This window comes from Engystomops pustulosus, chromosome 8, assembly GCF_040894005.1.
Source record: "Engystomops pustulosus chromosome 8, aEngPut4.maternal, whole genome shotgun sequence".
Lineage (NCBI taxonomy): Eukaryota > Metazoa > Chordata > Amphibia > Anura > Leptodactylidae > Engystomops > Engystomops pustulosus.
In genome coordinates, this window is record NC_092418.1 from 93,217,707 (window position 1) to 93,236,625 (window position 18,919).

Consider the following 18,919-nt stretch of genomic DNA (forward strand, 5'->3'; position numbering starts at 1 on the left):
AATTAAATGCATAAAGTACTATAGCTAGAGCCAGTGGGCCCTGTCAAAAAATAGCCAGTTTCCTCTGCTTTACTGTACAAAGAGGAGGAGAAGGAGGAAAATGAGGAGGAGGAGGAGTGGATAAATTATTCAGGTTGAGCTTCCTTCACCTGGTGGAGATTGGAAATTAGGAGAAATCCAGGCTTTATTCATCTTAATAAGCGTCAGCCTGTCAGCGCTGTCAGTCGACAGGCGTGTACGCTTATCGGTGATGATGCCACCAGCTGCACTGAAAACCCGCTCGGACAAGACGCTAGCGGCAGGGCAGGCAAGAACCTCCAAGGCGTACAGCGCCAGTTCGTGCCACATGTCCAGCTTTGAAACCCAGTAGTTGTAGGGAGCTGTGTGATCATTTAGGACGATGGTATGGTCAGCTACGTACTCCCTCACCATCTTTCTGTAAAGATCAGCCCTACTCTGCCGAGACTGGGGACAGGTGACAGTGTCTTGCTGGGGTGACATAAAGCTGGCAAAAGCCTTGTAAAGCGTACCCTTGCCAGTGCTGGACAAGCTGCCTGCTTGCCTACTCTCCCTCGCTACTTGTCCCGCAGAACTACGCACTCTGCCGCTAGCGCTGTCAGAAGGGAAATACTGTTTCAGCTTGTGCACCAGGGCCTGCTGGTATTCATGCATTCTCACACTCCTTTCCTCTCCAGGGATGAGAGTGGAAAGATTTTGCTTGTACCGTGGGTCCAGGAGAGTGAACACCCAGTAATCGGTGCTGGAATAAATTCTTTGAACGCGAGGGTCACGGGATAGGCAGCCTAGCATGAAATCTGCCATATGCGCCAGAGTACCAACGCGTAAGAATTCACTCCCCTCACTGGCCTGACTGTCCATTTCCTCCTCCTCCAACTCCTCCAAATCCTCTTCTTCTGCCCATACACGCTGAACAGTGGAGGACTCAACAATGGTCCCCTCTTGTGTCTCGCCAACATTCTCCTCCTCTTCCTCCTCATCCTCCTCCACCTCCTCCGATATGCGCTGAGAAACAGACCTAAGGGTGCTTTGGCTATCAACAAGGGAATCTTCTTCCCCCGTCTCTTGTGAGGAGCCCAAAGCTTCCGACTTCATGCTGATCAGAGAGTTTTTCAACAGGCCAAGCAGCGGGATGGTGAGGCTGATGATGGCGGCATCGCCACTGACCATCTGTGTTGACTCCTCAAAGTTACTCAGCACCTGACAGATATCAGACATCCACGTCCACTCCTCATTGTAGACTTGAGGAAGCTGACTGACCTGACTACCAGTTCTGGTGGAAGTTGACATCTGGCAGTCTACAATGGCTCGGCGCTGCTGGTAAACTCTGGATAACATGGTCAGTGTTGAATTCCACCTCGTGGGCACGTCGCACAACAGTCGGTGAGCGGGCAGTTGGAGGCGGCGCTGCGCTGCCCTGAGAGTGGCAGCATCTGTGCTGGACTTCCTGAAATGCGCACAGATGCGGCGCACCTTCGTGAGCAAATCAGACAGATTGGGGTATGTCTTGAGGAAACGCTGAACTATCAGATTTAACACATGGGCCAGGCATGGCACATGTGTCAGTCTGCCGAGTTGCAGAGCCGCCACCAGGTTACGGCCGTTGTCACACACAACCATGCCTGGCTTCAGGTTCAGCGGTGCCAGCCACAGATCAGTCTGCGCCGTGATGCCCTGTAATAGCTCTTGGGCAGTGTGCCTTTTATCGCCTAGGCTCAGCAGTTTGAGCACCGCCTGCTGTCGCTTAGCAACGGCACTGCTGCTGTGCCTAGAGCTACCGACTGATGGCGCCGTGCCCACGGATGGTAGTTCGGAGGAGGAGGTGGAGGAGGGGTGGGAGGAGGAGGAGGCATAGTAGGCCTGAAACACCTGGACCGAGGTAGGCCCCGCAATCCTCGGCGTCGGCAGTATATGACCAGCCCCAGGGTCAGACTCGGTCCCAGCCTCCACCAAGTTAACCCAATGTGCCGTCAGCGATATATAGTGGCCCTGCCCGGCAGCACTCGTCCACGTGTCCGAGGTCAGGTGGACCTTGTCAGAAACGGCGTTGGTCAGGGCACGGGTGATGTTGTCTGACACGTGCTGGTGCAGGGCTGGGACGGCACATCGGGAAAAGTAGTGGCGGCTGGGGACCGAATACCGAGGGGCGGCCGCCGCCATGAGGTTGCGAAAGGCCTCGGTCTCTACTAGCCTATAGGGCAGCATCTCCAGGCTAAGCAATCTGGAGATGTGCACATTAAGGGCTTGGGCGTGCGGGTGGGTTGCACTATATTTGCGTTTCCGCTCCAGCGTCTGGGGTATGGAGAGCTGAACGCTGGTGGATGCTGTGGAGGATCGTGGAGGCGACGATGGGGTTTTTGTGGCAGGGTCCTGGGCAGGGGGCTGACTATCAGCTGACACAGGGGAAGGAGCAGTGGTGTGCACGGCCGGAGGTGAACGGGCTTGTTGCCACTGAGTGGGGTGTTTAGCATTCATATGCCTGCGCATACTGGTGGTAGTTAAGCTAGTAGTGGTGGAACCCCTGCTGAGCCTGGTTTGGCAAATGTTGCACACCACAGTCCGTCGGTCATCCGGTGTTTCCTTAAAGAACCTCCAGACTTCTGAAGATCTAGCCCTCGCCGCAAGAGCCCTCGCCACGGGAGCTTCACTAGTTGACACATTTGGCGCTGATGCACCAGCTCTGGCCCTGCCTCTCCGTCTTGCCCCACCACTGCCTCTTCCAACCTGTTCTGGTCGAGGACTCTCCTCCGTCTCAGAAGCACTGTGTTCACCCGGCCTCTCAACCCAGCTTGGGTCTGTCACCTCATCATCCTCCGATCCCTCAGTCTGCTCCCCCCTCGGACTTCCTGCCCTGACAACAACTTTCCCACTGTCTGACAACCGTGTCTCCTCATCGTCGGACACCTCTTTACACACTTCCACTACGTCAAGAAGGTCATCATCACCCACAGACTGTGACTGGTGGAAAACCTGGGCATCGGAAAATTGCTCAGCAGCAACCGGACAAGTGGTTTGTGACTGTGGGAAGGGTCCAGAAAACAGTTCCTCAGAGTATGCCGGTTCAAATGCCAAATTTTCCTGGGAGGGGGCAGACTGGGGGGGAGGAGGCTGAGGTGCAGGAGCTGGAGGAGTGGCGATTTCGGTGACATGGGTGGACTGCGTGGAAGACTGACTGGTGGACAAATTGCTCGAAGCATTGTCAGCAATCCACGACATCACCTGTTCGCACTGTTCTGGCCTCAACAGTGCTCTACCACGAGTCCCAGTAACTTCAGACATGAACCTAGGGAGTGTAGCTCTGCGGCGTTCCCCTGCTCCCTCATAAGCAGGTGGTGTCTCACCCCGGCCAGGACCACGGCCTCTGACCCCTGCAGTAGTTGGACGCCCACGTCCCCGCCCTCGTCCTCTACCCCTAGCCCTCGGGTTAAACATTTTTAAAATGAGAGTTATAGCTTTAATTTTTTTTTAACTTTTTTTTGTGATTTTTTTTTTTTTTTTTGTGTTTTTGAGTTTTTAAAACCAAACGATGCTATCCTATTGCTATGGCTATTTTCTAGCCAAGTATGAAAGCACACTACTATGCCAGATGAGATGACACTGAGTTATTAAACAAAATAAACGTAAAATAAAAAAGGACAAATGGCAGACTGTGCCTAATTGAAATCCAACCCCTACTAAATTTTCCCACTTCGGTCTTTGCAATGGATATGTGCGTCACTAAGCGCAAAACACAGCGGTCGCAAGTCTCACTACAAATTGCTCACAATTGGCTACTAGATGCACTGCAGCAAGTACAGCCACCAGCAGATCAACCAGAAATCAAATATATAACGCTACTGTAGGCGTAAGCCGTTTGGATTCTCCTATGGCTATTTTCTAGCCAAGTATGAAAGCACACTACTATGCCAGATGAGATGACGCTGAGTTATTAAACAAAATAAACGTAAAATAAAAAAGGACAAATGGCAGACTGTGCCTAATTGAAATCCAACCCCTACTAAATTTTCCCACTTTGGTGTTTAAACACAACGGTAGCAAGTCCCCCTGCTAATTCCTCACAAAATGGTACTAGATGCAAATAAAAAAAAAAAAAAGTAGAACGTTATTGTAGCCCTAAGAAGGGCTGTTGGGTTCTTGGAGAATCACTCCTGCCTAACAGTAAGCTAATAGAACACCCTAACGCTTTCCCTGACCAGCAGCAGCTCTCTCCCTAGCGGCATCCAGACACAGAATGATCCGAGCAGCGCGGGCAGCGGCTAGTCTATCCCAGGGTCACCTGATCTGGCCAGCCAACCACTGCTATCGACGTGTAAGGGTACCACGTCATGCTGGGTGGAGTGCAGAGTCTCCTGGCTTGTGATTGGCTCTGTTTCTGGCCGCCAAAAAGCAAAACGGCGGGAGCTGCCATTTTCTCGAGCGGGCGAAGTATTCGTCCCAGCAACGAGCAGTTTCGAGTACGCTAATGCTCGAACGAGCATCAAGCTCGGACGAGCATGTTCGCTCATCTCTATTCGTTATCATATAGATGATACTGATTATATTGGTGGGGAGTCTGTAGGGTAATGCTTAGTAGGAAAAGTTAACAAGCTTCAAAGTAAAGGAAAATTATCATATCTGTTAGTCATGACTTCCTTCCCACTAAAATGAACTTTTAAAATTAAATGAGTCTGAATGGCTCCTCTGCGCTGTAGCTACACAGGCTGTTACAGTTGTTGGAGGGGAAAGTGCTCAATCACCATGTAACAGCCTGTAAACAGACATCATGAAATGGTTAAAGTAACACCCCCAGAGATGTTCAGGTTCATTATCATAATTTTATAAGTTGATTTTAGAACTGTGAAAAGGCACAAAAACTTGTGCAAATACACAAATGCACCCAAAAGTCACTAAAACACAACCAAAAAATGTGTAGATGGTCAATGATAGATTGATGAAAAAGAAGACAATAGATTGATAGATTTGATAGATTGGGGTGGGAGAAGGGACAATGGGCCAGATGTATCACTCTTTTTTCTGTTGTTTTTGTACCTTTTCACAGTTTTTGCGCCATTTTTGCGACTAAACACTAGCGGTGCAGCAAAAATTACCATGTTTCCCTCATTTATTCTACCAATCTAGATGTTTTGCTGCGTCTAATAATATTCATAATTTTAGACTTTTCATTCAGGCGCAAAAAGGGATGCAAAAACATTCCAGTCCGAAGGTGGCGTAAACCGAGAAGCAACACTGAGCTCTTGTGTAGAGCAACTTATCCCCAGAAGCAGAGCTCAGCAGACACTACAGATATTGCCTGCAGCCATTATTTACAGTTCATGACCTTCTATTTACAAACAATCTGCAAAAGCCTCAGCTCAGAGCAGGAGAGAAGAGAAGTTTGTAGAATTTTGCAGATACGACAGAGATGTTTTCCCATGTAGCAGGATGACCACACCAGTGTCTGAGGAGGACACTGGCCAGATTTACAGCGGGGACAGCAGAAGATCAGCACAGGAGAATCCACTCCAGGTGAAGCCCCTGCTGAGGAGATTACTGGGTGCAGGGTGTGACCAGGAGCGCACCTGCCATGAGGCGAGTTGAGATTCTCGCCTCAGGCGGCGCGCCTCTTGCTAGACGAGGGGGCGGTGTCGGGATCCCTCCTGCCGGCATGTTCTCCGGCCGCCACCTGCCCTTCACATCAACCCGCCCGCTGGCACTTCCCTACGCGGCCCGCCCATCACATGAACACGCCCGCTGGCCGGCACACTCCCCCGCGGCCCGCCCACCACAGCCACCCGCTCACCGGCATTTCCCCTCGCAGCCCGCCCATCACATCAACATGCCCGCTGGCCGGCACACTCCCCAGCGGACCGCGCATCACATCAACCCAGCGGAACTTCCCCTCGCGGCCCGCCCTTCACATCCACCATCCCGCCAGCCGGCACTTTCCCACGCGGTCCGCTCATCACATCCACCGGCCGCCCGGCACTTCCCCTCGCGGCCCGCCGGCCGGCACATCCACCTGCCCGGCAAAGGTACCTGCCCCGGTCCAAAGTCCACACCGGTTCCCCACCCCCTGCTCGCTTCCCTCCCCCCGGCTCCGATCCTTTCCCCCCCCCCCGCTCCGTTTCCCCCCTTCCCCCCGGACTGATTCCCACCTCCCTGGCAAAGCCCACCCCAACACTGGAGGACAAGGCCAATGATGGAAGAAGAAAAAAGGTAAGGTAACTTCTTTGTATGTATGTATATGTAAGTATGGATGTTTATATATATTTGTATATTCTGTATGTGGTATATGTATGTGTGTGTGTATATTTGGTGTATATACTGTTTATAAATGTGTTTGCTGTATGTATAGTCAGTATGCATGTGTGTACATTCAGCATGCCACCATGTAAAATATAACATATGGCGGCACGCTGTATGTATTTTATGGTATATGGCGGCATGCTGTATATATTATATACTATATGGGGGCACGCTGTATGTATTGTATGGTATATGGCAGCATTTGTATGTATTATATGGAGGCACGCTGTATATATTATATACTATATGGCGGCACGCTGTATGTATGGTATGGTATATGGCGGCACGCTGTATGTATTATATGGTATATGGCGGCACACACTGTATGTATTATATGGTATATGGGGGCACGCTGTATGTATTATATGGTGTATGGCGGCACGCTGTATGTTTTATATAGTATATGGTGGCACGCTGTATGTATTATATGGTGGCACTCTGTATGCATTATATGGTTTATGGTGTCACGCTGTATATATTATATGCTATATGGCGGCACGCTGTATGTATTATATGGTATATGGCGGCATGCTGTATGTATTATATACTATATGGTGGCACACTGTATGTATTGTATGGTATATGGTGGCAGGCTGTGTGTATTATATGGTATATGGTGCCACGCTGTATGTATTATATGGTATATGGCGCCACGCTGTATGTATTATATGGTATATGGCGGCACACTGTATGTATTATATGGTATATGGCGCCACGCTGTATGTATTATATGGTATATGGCGGCACACTGTATGTATTATATGGTATATGGTGGCACGCTGTGTGTATTATATGGTAAATGGTGGCATGCTGTATGTATTATATGGTATATGGGGGCACGCTGTATGTATTATATGGTATATGGGGGCACGCTGTATGTATTATATGGTATATGGCAGCATGCTGTATGTATTATATGGTATATGGCGGCACACTGTATGTATTATATGGTATATGGGGGCACGCTGTATGTATTATATACTATATGGTGGCACACTGTATGTATTATATGGTATATGGCGGTACACTGTATGTATTATATGGTATATGGGGGCACACTGTATGTATTATATGGTATATGGTGGCACACTGTATGTATTATATGGTATAATTTTCACATTAAACCAATATGATTGGGTCTGGTCCTGACACTCCTTTATATATTACATATATGGAGTGGGGGGGGGGGGCGTCTTTTTATAGCTCGCCTCAGGCAGCAGAAAGGCTAGGTGCACCCCTGGGTGTGACACACCTGGGCTCTGCTGTGAGGGTCATTTTCACGCTGGGGTGTGGGAGAGAAGCAGAGAGGAGTTTGTAGGACGATCACATCTAAGTGCCCCGATCTAACATTGCACCTAAACTACACCTAAAGTAAAGAGATTTATAAGAGGCAGGAACTCAACTCATCACAGATGCTTGTAACTTGTAATAATTCAGGCGCAACGATGCACCAGAATATAGGAGCAACAGCTACACTTAAGCACAGAAAAGTGATACATCTGGCCCAATATTTACATTAACGCTTGTTCAATAATTTTTGAAGATCCTTGCTATAAATCTGTCTTCTACTGTGGCCTTGATGGATCACATGACACTGCTAAAAGGTAACAACAGAACATTAATTTGAGATTGAGAAGATGCTGCATAGGGAGAAACTAGGCTGCGCCATTGTCCTATGTAAAATCTAATTTTCATCTATTACACAATTTTTAAAATAAATTCTAATCTACCTTTTATTATTATTATTATTATTAATTTATTTATAGAGCACCATTAATTACACTAAGGGGTTCACATACATTACGTTAAGACAAAAAAAGGTGCAAGTACAAAATACAAAACTACAGTGATCAGGAGGCAAATAGGAGGAGGACCCTGTCCGTAAGGGCTCACAATCTATATGGGGGGATAGAGACATGAGGTGAGGGAGAGGTGCAATTATTGTGCATTATGGGTGGGTTCTCAGGTTACGTTTGAAGGTTTGGAAAGTGGGGGACAATCTGACACATTTTGGTAGAGAGTATGGGGGAAGCACGAGAAAAGTCCTGGAGTTGGTTGTGAGAAGAGCGGATGGTAGTAGAGTCCTGTGAGGACCAGAGATTACGTGTGGGGCATTATTGCCTGATGAGTTCACAGATATATGGAGGGGACATGTTGTGGATGGCTTTATAGGTCATGGTTAGTATTTTAAATTGAATCTGCTGTGCCTTGGGTAATCAGTGGAGAGAAGATGCAGAGCTGAATCGAGTGGACAGAGGGATTAGCCGGGCAGCAGAGTTTAGGTTAGGATAGATTGGATGGGTTTTAGGGAGTTAGCTGGGAGACCACAGAGAAGAATGTTGCAGTAGTCTAAGCAAGAGATGATGAGGGCTTAGGCTAGTAATTTTGTAGACTCTGGATTGAGGAAAAGTCAAATGCAAGAGATGTTCTTGAGATGGAGGGGGCATGTTGAAGCAAGGGCCTGCATGTGAGGCTTAAAGGATAGACATAGTCAAAGATAGCTCCAAAGCAACGGACATTAGGGACCGGGGAGATTGTGGAGCCATGAATTGTGATGGTTAGGTCAGGTGGGAGGGATGTGTTAGGTGGAAGAAAAAGTATGAGTTTTGTTTTGTCCAGTTTTAGAAAACAGGAAGAGAAAAGGGAGGATGTGGCTAACAGACTCTCTGGATTCTGGCTAGAAGAGAGGAGATATCTGGACCAGAAATCTAGATCTGTGTGCAATCTGCATATGAATGGTATTGGAAGCCATGGGACTTAATTAGGCGACCCAGACCAGAAGTGTAGAGGGTGAAGAGCAGGAGTCCCAGGACAAAGCCCTTAGGGATGCCAACAGAGAGGGGGCGAGGTGAAGAGGTGGTGTGAGAGTGAAAGATACTGAACGTCCGGTTGGAAAGGTATGAGGAGATCCAGGAGAGGGCACGGTCAGTGATACCAAGAGAACAAAGCATCTGCAGCAGGAGAGAATGGCTGACAGTGTCAAATACAGAGAACAGGTCAAGGAGGAGGAGAACAGAGTAGTGATGTTTTGCCTTAGCTGACAGTAGGCCATTAGAAACTTTGGTCAGGTCAGTCTCAGTGGAGTGATTGGGCCGAAAACCAGATTGTAGTTTGTCAAGGAGAAAGTTGGACAAGAGGTAGGAAGATAGTTCTAGGTGGATATGTTGTTCCAGGAGTTTTGAGGCAAATGGAAGCGAAATAGGACGATAGTTCAGCGGAATGGATGGGTCCAGAGATGGCTTCTTTGGGATGGGTGTGACAGTTGCATGTTTAAATGAAGATGGAACAATACCAGTGGTTACCAAAAGTTTAAAGAGATTAATTAGGGCTGGAATGAGCGCAGTGATGAGGTCGGGGATAAAATGTGATGGGATTGGGTGTAGCGCACAAGTGGTGAGATGTGAGCTTGACAGCATGGAGGAAACTTTCTCATTAGTAAGGGAAGAGAGATTAGTTAACAGTGACTTGGATTGGATACTGTTGGTTAACAGGGACAGGATATTGTGGGTGGGTTGCAGGGGATGAAGGTTGAAACTTTCCCTGATGTTGTCTATTTGGTTTTTAAAGTGTGATGCAAATTCCTCAGCTGAAATTAAAGTGGTTAGGGAGGGTGCAGGAGGACATAGAAGGGAATTAAAGGTAGAAAATAGTTGTTTGGGGTTGTGAGATAAAGAAGTAATCCTGCTTAGCAGAAGCAAGTGGAGATTTGTAGGTAAGACCGTCTGCTTGTATGACAGGAGATCTTTCTTCGAGAGGGATTTCTTCCAATGGCATTCAGCTTTCCTGGCACTCTGCCTTAGATGTTTTGTGAGGTCGGAGTGAGGGGGCTACAGAGTCCAGGGCAGAATAAACTGTGGTGTTGTAGAAGGTGGCAGCAGTTTCTACCTCCTTGAATGAGGATAAGGAAGATAGAGGTAGGAGAGTCTCAGAGAGTTTTCAGGTATCCAGATGTTTGAGATTCCTATGTGGGTGTATAGGCCTGTGGACTGCGGGAGAGGTTGAATCCCGATGGGTAGAGAAAGAGAGTAAGTTGTGGTCAGATAGGAGGAGAGTAGAGTTAGACAGATTGGATAGGGGAAGATGAGGTCAAGCGTGTACCCCTCTTTGTGAGTGGCTGTGGAGGATCACTGTGAGAGGCTGAATGAGGTGGTAAGTGAGAGGAGTTTAGAGGTAGCAGAATGAGCTATATCAATAAGGAATGTTAAAGTCCTACATGATGATAGAAGGGATGTCAGAGGAGAGAAAGTGAAGAAACCATGTATAAAAGTGATCAATAAAAGCAGTAGCAGGGCCAGGGGGTTGGTAGACAACAGCCACTTGGAAGTTAGAGGAAATATAGATACGGATGGAGTGGACTTTGAAAGAGGGAAAGGTGACAGAGGGTAGAGGTGGAATTGGGCTGAAGGAGCAGTTGTCAGACAGAAGGATGTCAACTCCTCCACCAGGTTTATTGCAGGGCCAAGGATTGTGGGTAAACTGGAGGCCACCATAACAGAGCACAGCAGGGGAAACAGTGTCTGAAGGATTTGGCCAAGGAAAGACAGTTTCCGAGAAATAAAGAGGTCATGAACATTAGCGACTTTGTTCCAAATGGAACGTGCATTCCATAATGCTCCAGAGAGAGAGGGTGGAGGAGATGGTGGAGATGGTGGAGAGCGGGTCAAGTGGATAGGTTGTAGATTAGAGCAGTTACAAGATTTGGATAAGAGAGGTCTATGGCGGAAGGCTGGAGGAACAGTGGGGATATGTTTGAAAGGCCCTGGATTGGGGCCTTTCAAACATATACCTTAACTTGTCCCTACTTATAAGAACTCACTCGGACATCCTGGAGTTTAGTTCTCCGACTGAGGTGCAATCAAACCATCCGATCTCCATCCTCATCACTTTCCGAAAGTAAAGTTTCCTTATTCTCTGGATCTGCCGGGCAGCGGCTGTTACCCAAAAGGAAATCTGTGGTTGAGAATCATTAGAAAAGAACTGATTATTGAAATCTTAGTAAAATGTTGCTGCATTAATTTTATAGGGATCCAAATTACCCCACCCCAAATATATAAATAATTAAAAACTATGATTTAAAAAGCATTATGCCTAAATGGTTTCTTTCCATGGCTGCAATGTTAAAAAAATCAGTTTGTAAATTTATATAGAAACTCACCTGATTGTAATGTGAGTCTTGCATATGAATTGCTTTCTACACTTCCATGCCTCCCTTTTCCTGATGGACAGGTCTCATTGCTACCACCATGCTGCTGCTATGGAACAAGTGCTTATGGACCAATATTCAACTACAGACATGTACAGCTTCCTTTGCTTTCCCCAGCAGGAGTCATAGAAAATTCTACACAATCCCTCACCTGACAGTTGAGAGAGTGACAGACAGGGGTTGTGTGTGACACAGTACTGCTACATCATTAACCAATCCTTCAGGAGGTTGGGGGCTAAGAGAGACCTGTCTATATGAAGAGACATCTACCTGTCTCTCTCATTCATGAAGGGTTCTGTGTTAGCAGTGTCAGTGAGGAGGGCAGGGAATACAGACTGTATACTGCAGCTTTCCACCTCATGACTGGAACAGAGAACATCAATAAAAATCTTGTTTTGAAAGAATACTGGCTCTAATCTCCTGGATGAACACATATAAAGACAGCTGTGTGTGGTCTGTAGTGGGTGGGGGGTCGTTGGTGACAGATACTAGTCAAAATAGTGAAAATTCCAGAAAGACCCCCCACGTGAGAGCCCCCAAGCTACAGTCTTAGAATATAAATCCATCCACAGTACAGCTGGTAGTAAATACCCACACTAAAGTATGATTCCAAAGATCTCCAGGGCCAATAACTAACATGGTGAATACTGCTGGCAGATTCCTCATAGGGGTTACCTACTATTTTGGACACTTACTTGTATGTATCCAAGAATAAGCACAGCACACCCAATGCCTCCATAATAAGAAGCAAATCGAGTCATTTCCTTTTCAATATCCAGCAAACTGTGAGAAAATAAAGAAAGAAATCCGACTTTACGCTCAATGCAAGACTTTACCAAGTGGCCACAAAGACAATTCATAAGTGTAATGTGATCTCTTACCCGCAGCTTATAGTCTCATTACTCTCTATGTGGTAGGAGCCGTTGATCCACATGATGGTGTTGTTTATGCAGGTCTTGTTGGGATCCTGGAGCTCTTGCAACTCAACATCATACAATATGAATGAGTCGACCATGGCGCCAAAGACTAGCAACATACACGGCGGTGCTGCACCATTCATCACTGCTGCAAGGCCACCGAAGACCATCAACCAGTTATCCGAGCAAGAGGCGAACCGGAACTGGAAGCACATGATAAATTAGAATGTTGCAATCAACTATCTATTTATCTATCCCACATCTATCTCCTATATATATATTTACTAGCTGTAGCTCCCGGTCTTGCCCGGGATAGTAAATAACTGCTCATAGCTAGAACAAAATAGAATGTGTTAACAACAAATATTGTACATGTATCTATCTATATTTGTTTCAGGGATGCCAAACCAGGCAGTAGCTTATGGCTCCTGTTTCCAGCGGATTTTATGAAGAGAACCTCCAGGAGCAACCTGAGATTAGAAATTGTCAACTTCCACTGCCCAGGACCACCGCTTATTATGCCCTTTACGGTGGTAAAAGTACAATGAATGCGCCAGCATATTTTTTTACCACCATTTGCACAAATACATTTTTTCTCCATGTGCGTGATGAAAGTGATGTCAAAGGTGAAATGGGAGTGATGGTCTCCAGGGTGTGCCGTAGCATAGTGTCTGTCTCCCCGTCAAACTCATATTCAAGTTTATTATAAATCGTTTAATCTCAAGTATAAAAAGATACATTTGTGGAATCAAAATGAAAAAAAATGTAAATTGTTTAGAATTCTCACTAGGGGGGAGACCATGCATTTTTTTTTCTATAGGACACTGTTATTGGTGTACTGCTCTAAAAGAACATCAAAGAACTCCAAAGTTTGATCTCGAGAATCTCTCTTTGCCGCTATAGCACTATGTTTTCTGATAAGGCTCCCTTAAGAACTTGCCCTCAGAATCATTGGGGGATATTTATCACACATCGGTGCTTGCGCATTGGCATATGATGGAAGCCACGCCCCTTAGATCAAGAACCTTGGGCCTCCTGCTGTTTCTAAAGGGTGTCTGTACCAGTGGCCATAACTGTGCCATCTCCTTGGGGGATATTAATTGCAATACCAGGTATGGTGCTTAAATCTGGGCTTCTAGGCCAGCCCCCCATTGTCCTTGCATAGTAAGCAACCAGATAAAACAAACAATAAAGAAGGATGAGTAGTAATTCACCTATAAGAAATGTTCTACATCTTGAAACATTTCTATTGAGTGACGCGTTGAGATTATAAAAGATACTTAAAGGTGTTTTCCCACGAAGGCAAGTTAGGCCCTATCCACGAGATAGGGCCTAAGTTGCTGATCAGTAGGGGTCTCAGTGCTGAGACTCCTACGGATCGTGAGAACAAGGGGTCCAACCGATCCCTCGACGCTCCTCAGACTAATGGAGAAGACGGCCGCGCATGATCTTACTGCCCCATCTATGGAGCTCACGGAAATTGCCGAGCGCTGCACTCACCACTCAGCTCAATAGAGATTAATGGAGCAGAGCGGTTATGCGCGGCCCTCTGCTCCATTAGTCTGAGGACCGGTGAGGGGTCTAACCCCTTATTCTCACGATCCATGGGGGTCTCAGCAGTGAGACCCCCACTGACCAGCATGTTAGGCCCTATCTCGTGGATAGGGCCTAACTTGTCTTCGTGGGAAAACCCCTTTAAAGAATTGAGTCATTATGGAGCCCTCACTTACCAGCTGGAAGAAGCTGACACGGATGCTGTCTCCTTCATCATTGCCATTAGCCCTTGAACACAAAGAACCTTCTATTATGGATTACAAAGATAAATCAGGAAATAGATGAATATTCCTATATAACACTTTAGCTGTGAGATCAGTAATGTAGAACCTCTCTTAATGGCTACGTCTCCATAAATTTTAGTAAGAATTTGCCCCTTAGATCCCCCCATTCCTGTATAATCAGCTGTGTGTGTTTCAGCATCCGATTTGCTGATTTATCTCTGTATTGTTTGATGAGCAGATTTGTACTTGGACAACAGCCTGGCACCTCCCACCTGACAACATAGTGCCTAATTAGCATATTGGGTGCTCTGACTAAAGTTACTGATAGCTAAGGAAAGATAAAGGTTGGAAAGAAAATTCAACTGCATATAAAAGAGTAATGCAATTTTGGAAATATTTTTAAAGAAATTCTACCATAAATATCCATCATGATAAACCAGGGACACTTACTCATAGATCCAGGCACTCTATGGTAATCTATTTATATTTTTTAGCCATGGCCTCCTTTATTCAAAAATATCCTTTGAACAATATGAAAATAAGCCAAAAAGGCTCTGGGGGGTGTTAGTAGAGGCCCTTCATGGTGGAGCAGTTACACTGTCTTCCCTCCTCCTGTTTACTCAGCACTTCCCTCCTCTCTCTACCTGATGTAATCTCACTGAAGCAGAGAAAGCTTCAGCAAACAGTAGGGGGAAGTGCTTCTGCACAGTGTCACAGCCCGTGAAGCTGCAAGATACCCCCTAGAGTCTTTCTGGTTCATCAGCATAATTTTAAAATTTGGTTGTCAAATCAAGGAGGACACAGTTAACAAATAGTTTTTGGCATCTGACATTCCCATTCCACAAAGGGAAAATTTTAAACCAGTTGTCAATTTATTTGGAAAAATAAAATAGGGACAACCAAATCTAGAGATTGGAGAAAATAAAAATACTTATTTCACATATGTTTTAATAGTTATTTATATTTCTTAGGTCAGGAGAGATGACTGATCCTCTTTAAGAAAGAAAGGAGAGTTATGCCTGCAATGCATCTATAGATCAATGCCTGACTTCCAGGAAGCCTAGCAACATGATGTGGGATAATAGCCAAACCAGTAAATCACTTATGGAAGGAATAGACATGGCCTGTTCTGAGTCATTGAATCTCATGAGTACGGTGTAGGAGACAGTTTTGACCGGTAAGAGTGTGGGTAAAGAAAGGGAATTAAACTTCTTACAGAGTTTTCCTTTTTCATTTTTTATGAAGTCTTAAAGGTGATACATTCTCCACTGGGGATTCTGGGTAAGGAATATGCAAATAGGTTTTCCAAATAAGATGTCCAAAAACATCATTCATTCATATACACACAGCAGTCAGCTGAGGCACACTGTATACAGTAGACGTCATGTCATTGTGTTACTTACTCTGCTGTTATGGGGAATGTGTTGCCATTCCGATATTTCCTTTTAAGAGAAGAAAAATGTGGATCTTTAGCATCACATTCGTAGAGTATAGTGTGATAGGATTATAGGTTATAATGTGTATGATATGAGACAAATACTTACTCTGTGTTCTTAAGGCTATCTGTAATGACAATAGCTCATGGTTAGGATTTATCATTGTATTAATAGGGATATTACAATAGCAAAAGATACAATTTCAAAGACCCTTGATCGACAATGCCGTGGCGATTAAAGTAGGTTATCAGATTTAGGTGTCTGGCACTTAGGACCCGAACAATCAGCTGATTCCAAAATCAATAATACAGAAAATTGTTAAAAGAAAAATGAATATTTCTACATTTATCTTGCCATTTTCTCTTAATACAACTCCCTCCAAAATCTCCAAGACAAACTGTCAGCTTGTAGAAGTATCAGATTACATTTTTCCATAGTATTCTATGGACAGGGATTGGCTGAGGGGGGAGAGGGGCCCAGAGTTCAGTGTATAAATGATAGGCAGTAAGCTCCTGAGCTCCATCTAGTGGTGGCTCCACCCAGTCAGAATTTTATGTAAATGTAACTATGTCTACATGTCTACTGTACCTAATTCATCCCACTCAAATGCTGAATTCACAAATCCCAGTTTCTTGATGCTCTTCAGAGTTACTGGCATGGTCGCTTCCTCTTCTGGTTCAGGCCCTGCAAATTGATATAGTTAGTATATCTTATTCTAATAATTATAATACATGAATCCATCTTTGTTTTGTAAAAAGAATGTAAAGGTCAGCAACAAATCTATAAATGTCCACAGTAAGTTATTCTGATTCATTTCACGGGTTTATGTATTTCTATGCATTTATTTTGATATGACACTCATTAAAGGGGTTGTGCCACCATAGCACATGGCTGTTATTGTTATGCATTGTAAAAAGTGATTTCAGCTTTTACATTTATTACAAAATATGCAGCCTTACTGAGATAACTCCTTCTGTAATGGTTGCTGGGGCCCCCTGGTGGTGGCTGTTTCCGTCCTGATTTCCTTCTGCTCTGGACGAGTCTGTGCACAAGGGTTCAGCCAATATATATTTCTCCACCAGCTCACTGCTCCTCTATAGGCTGAAACATCAGCTGCCACACTGCGGCCAATAGGAAGTGAGATAGGAGGAGGCGCAGGGTGCTGAGCTGTCTACAAGGGTGAAGGCTGTGGTTTCCACTTTTTACTTCAAGCCTCAGCTTCACCAGGGCTTATAGCAGCACATGCAAGGTAAATGCAGCCAGACATGATTATCTGCAGCACACAGGACACGACTGATAGCTCATAGCTTGTAGCAGCCCTTTCCTCCCTCCACCAAAACAGGTGCACAAGCTTTGATTTAGTCGCAAATCCTTGCAAAATATACAAGAAGAGATGCAATAAATGGCCCCAAAATAACATACAAAAACGCCAAAGTTTATTAGGAAATATCAAAGGCCTCTCTTTTGGATGGATGGATCAACAGAGCCATCATTTGATCCAGTGAAGAAGTTTTCATAGCCCAGGTGCCATTTGGGCGCACACGGTGTCTCTTCCCCATTTGAAGAGATTGGGACTATAGATGATAAATGGTATATTTGGTTTCCCTTGTACAGATTTTACACTGGGATGCTTGGGCTTTAGGTCTTCAATATCAGCTAAATGGGAGTTAGAAACAGACAGCTCTGCTTACTTTTTAGTAGGCAAGCCAGGATATTCCTGGCTCCCATTCCTGATACCAACAGGTGAAGGAATTGATAATGCACATTCCAAAGTCCAATGTAGGCCCATTCCTTAAATTCAAGTGGCCATCCAGCACTGGACAAATGAGATAGCGACAATATTTCAGTTCAGTTGTGGTCGAAATTTTTTATGGAAATTTATGACCAATCAGCCCCCAAATATGTGGAGCAAATGAAGGATAACATATAAAAAGACGAGGGGGCACTGTCTGCGTCTGGAGAAAACAAGGTTTAATCACCAGAGGCAACAGGGCTTCTGTACTATGTGAACTCTTAATCTGTGGAATAGATTATTTTTCTGGGTGTATATGGGCCCATGGGTTTATGGCATATATCGAATGGAGCCCAGAGGGGGTTTTGTACCATTGTTTTCCTTAATACTAACACCTAGATAAGCCGTGTGAATCCTTAAAGAGGACCTGTCACCCTGTATAAGCCCAATAGGAGCTGCTTACAGTAAGAAGCTCTTAGCCCTACCCGAGATGTGGCAGTGTTAAACTGCTGGTTATCAGAACCTTCCGATAAAGCTAGCAAACACTGGAGTACATAGCACTGTGAACACCGGACCGAGCTTACAGCAATCCAGCGTATCCATGAGGCGCACTCATGTTTTTTGTAATGTGTGTGTAAATGTTGGGGGGCAAGATATTAGGTACTCTACCAATATACATCTAGTAATAGTTCTGCTCTGTTTTCTTGATATGTAAAGTGAAGCCTCCTGTCTTTTACCTCATCAGCCAGAGATTTCTGTCTCTGTAAAATTGCCGCAGATGGAGGGTCATGTGATCTCTATCTGCCCATGAACAATTGCCATTAGAGATCACATGACCCTCCATCTGCAGACAATGTCTGGCTGATGAGGTAAAAGACCGGAGGCTTCACTTTGTAGCATCACATTTTGCTGCGATTCTCGAATGGATTCCAGTTCTGGACTGTGACATAGCCACTATAACACCTGGATACATTTATTTTTTAACCATTTCATTCTAGATTTTACTTTATGTATGGGATCATTTTATTGTTGGAAGATACATTTCCATCCCAGTTTCCGTTTTTTTGTAGAATCAAACAGGTTTTCATCCGAAATGGTCCTATATTTGGCTCCATCCATCTTCCCATCAATTTTATCCATCTTCCTTGTCCATGCTGAAGAATAGTAGGCCCAAACCATCATGCTACCACCACCATGTGTGACAGTGGGGATGGTGTGTTCAGGGGGATGAGCTGTGTTGCTTTTACATCAAACATATAATTTGGCATTGTGGACAAAAAGTTTGATTTTCATTTCATTTGACCAGAGCTCCTCCTCCCACATGTTTTGGTGACTCCCCGGTGGCTTGTGGCAAACTTTAAAGAATATCTACCACCAGGATTAAGGATTGTAAACCAAGCACAGTGACATACTGTTGTGTGCCCCCTCTGACAGGGTCTGCTCTTCTTTATGCTTCTTATGCCTAGGTTTTTAAGAAAAAAAAGGTTTAAAAATGTATGCGAGCCTGAGCAATTAAGACCTATAGAGTATGGATTGCATAATTTTTTAAG

At 45.3% G+C, this 18,919-nt stretch overlaps 1 protein-coding gene across 6 annotated transcripts in view; it reads right to left on the minus strand.

Moving 5' to 3' along the window:
• The window catches only part of LOC140075660 (bile salt export pump-like), a 266,222-nt gene that overhangs the window by 245,587 nt on the left and 1,716 nt on the right, over positions 1–18,919 (minus strand). For 5 of the 6 annotated variants that reach the window (XM_072121807.1, XM_072121811.1, XM_072121806.1 and 2 more), the window contains exons 2-9: positions 18,782–18,831; positions 16,226–16,321; positions 15,746–15,764; positions 15,605–15,643; positions 14,154–14,205; positions 12,388–12,626; positions 12,202–12,289; positions 11,120–11,253 (exon numbers count right to left, since the gene is read on the minus strand). In XM_072121807.1, the coding sequence (XP_071977908.1) occupies positions 11,120–11,253; positions 12,202–12,289; positions 12,388–12,626; positions 14,154–14,205; positions 15,605–15,643; positions 15,746–15,764; positions 16,226–16,321; positions 18,782–18,831 (717 nt within the window). The remainder of the gene's footprint in view (positions 1–11,119; positions 11,254–12,201; positions 12,290–12,387; positions 12,627–14,153; positions 14,206–15,604; positions 15,644–15,745; positions 15,765–16,225; positions 16,322–18,781; positions 18,832–18,919) is intronic. The other variant, XM_072121809.1, reaches the window with a different exon arrangement.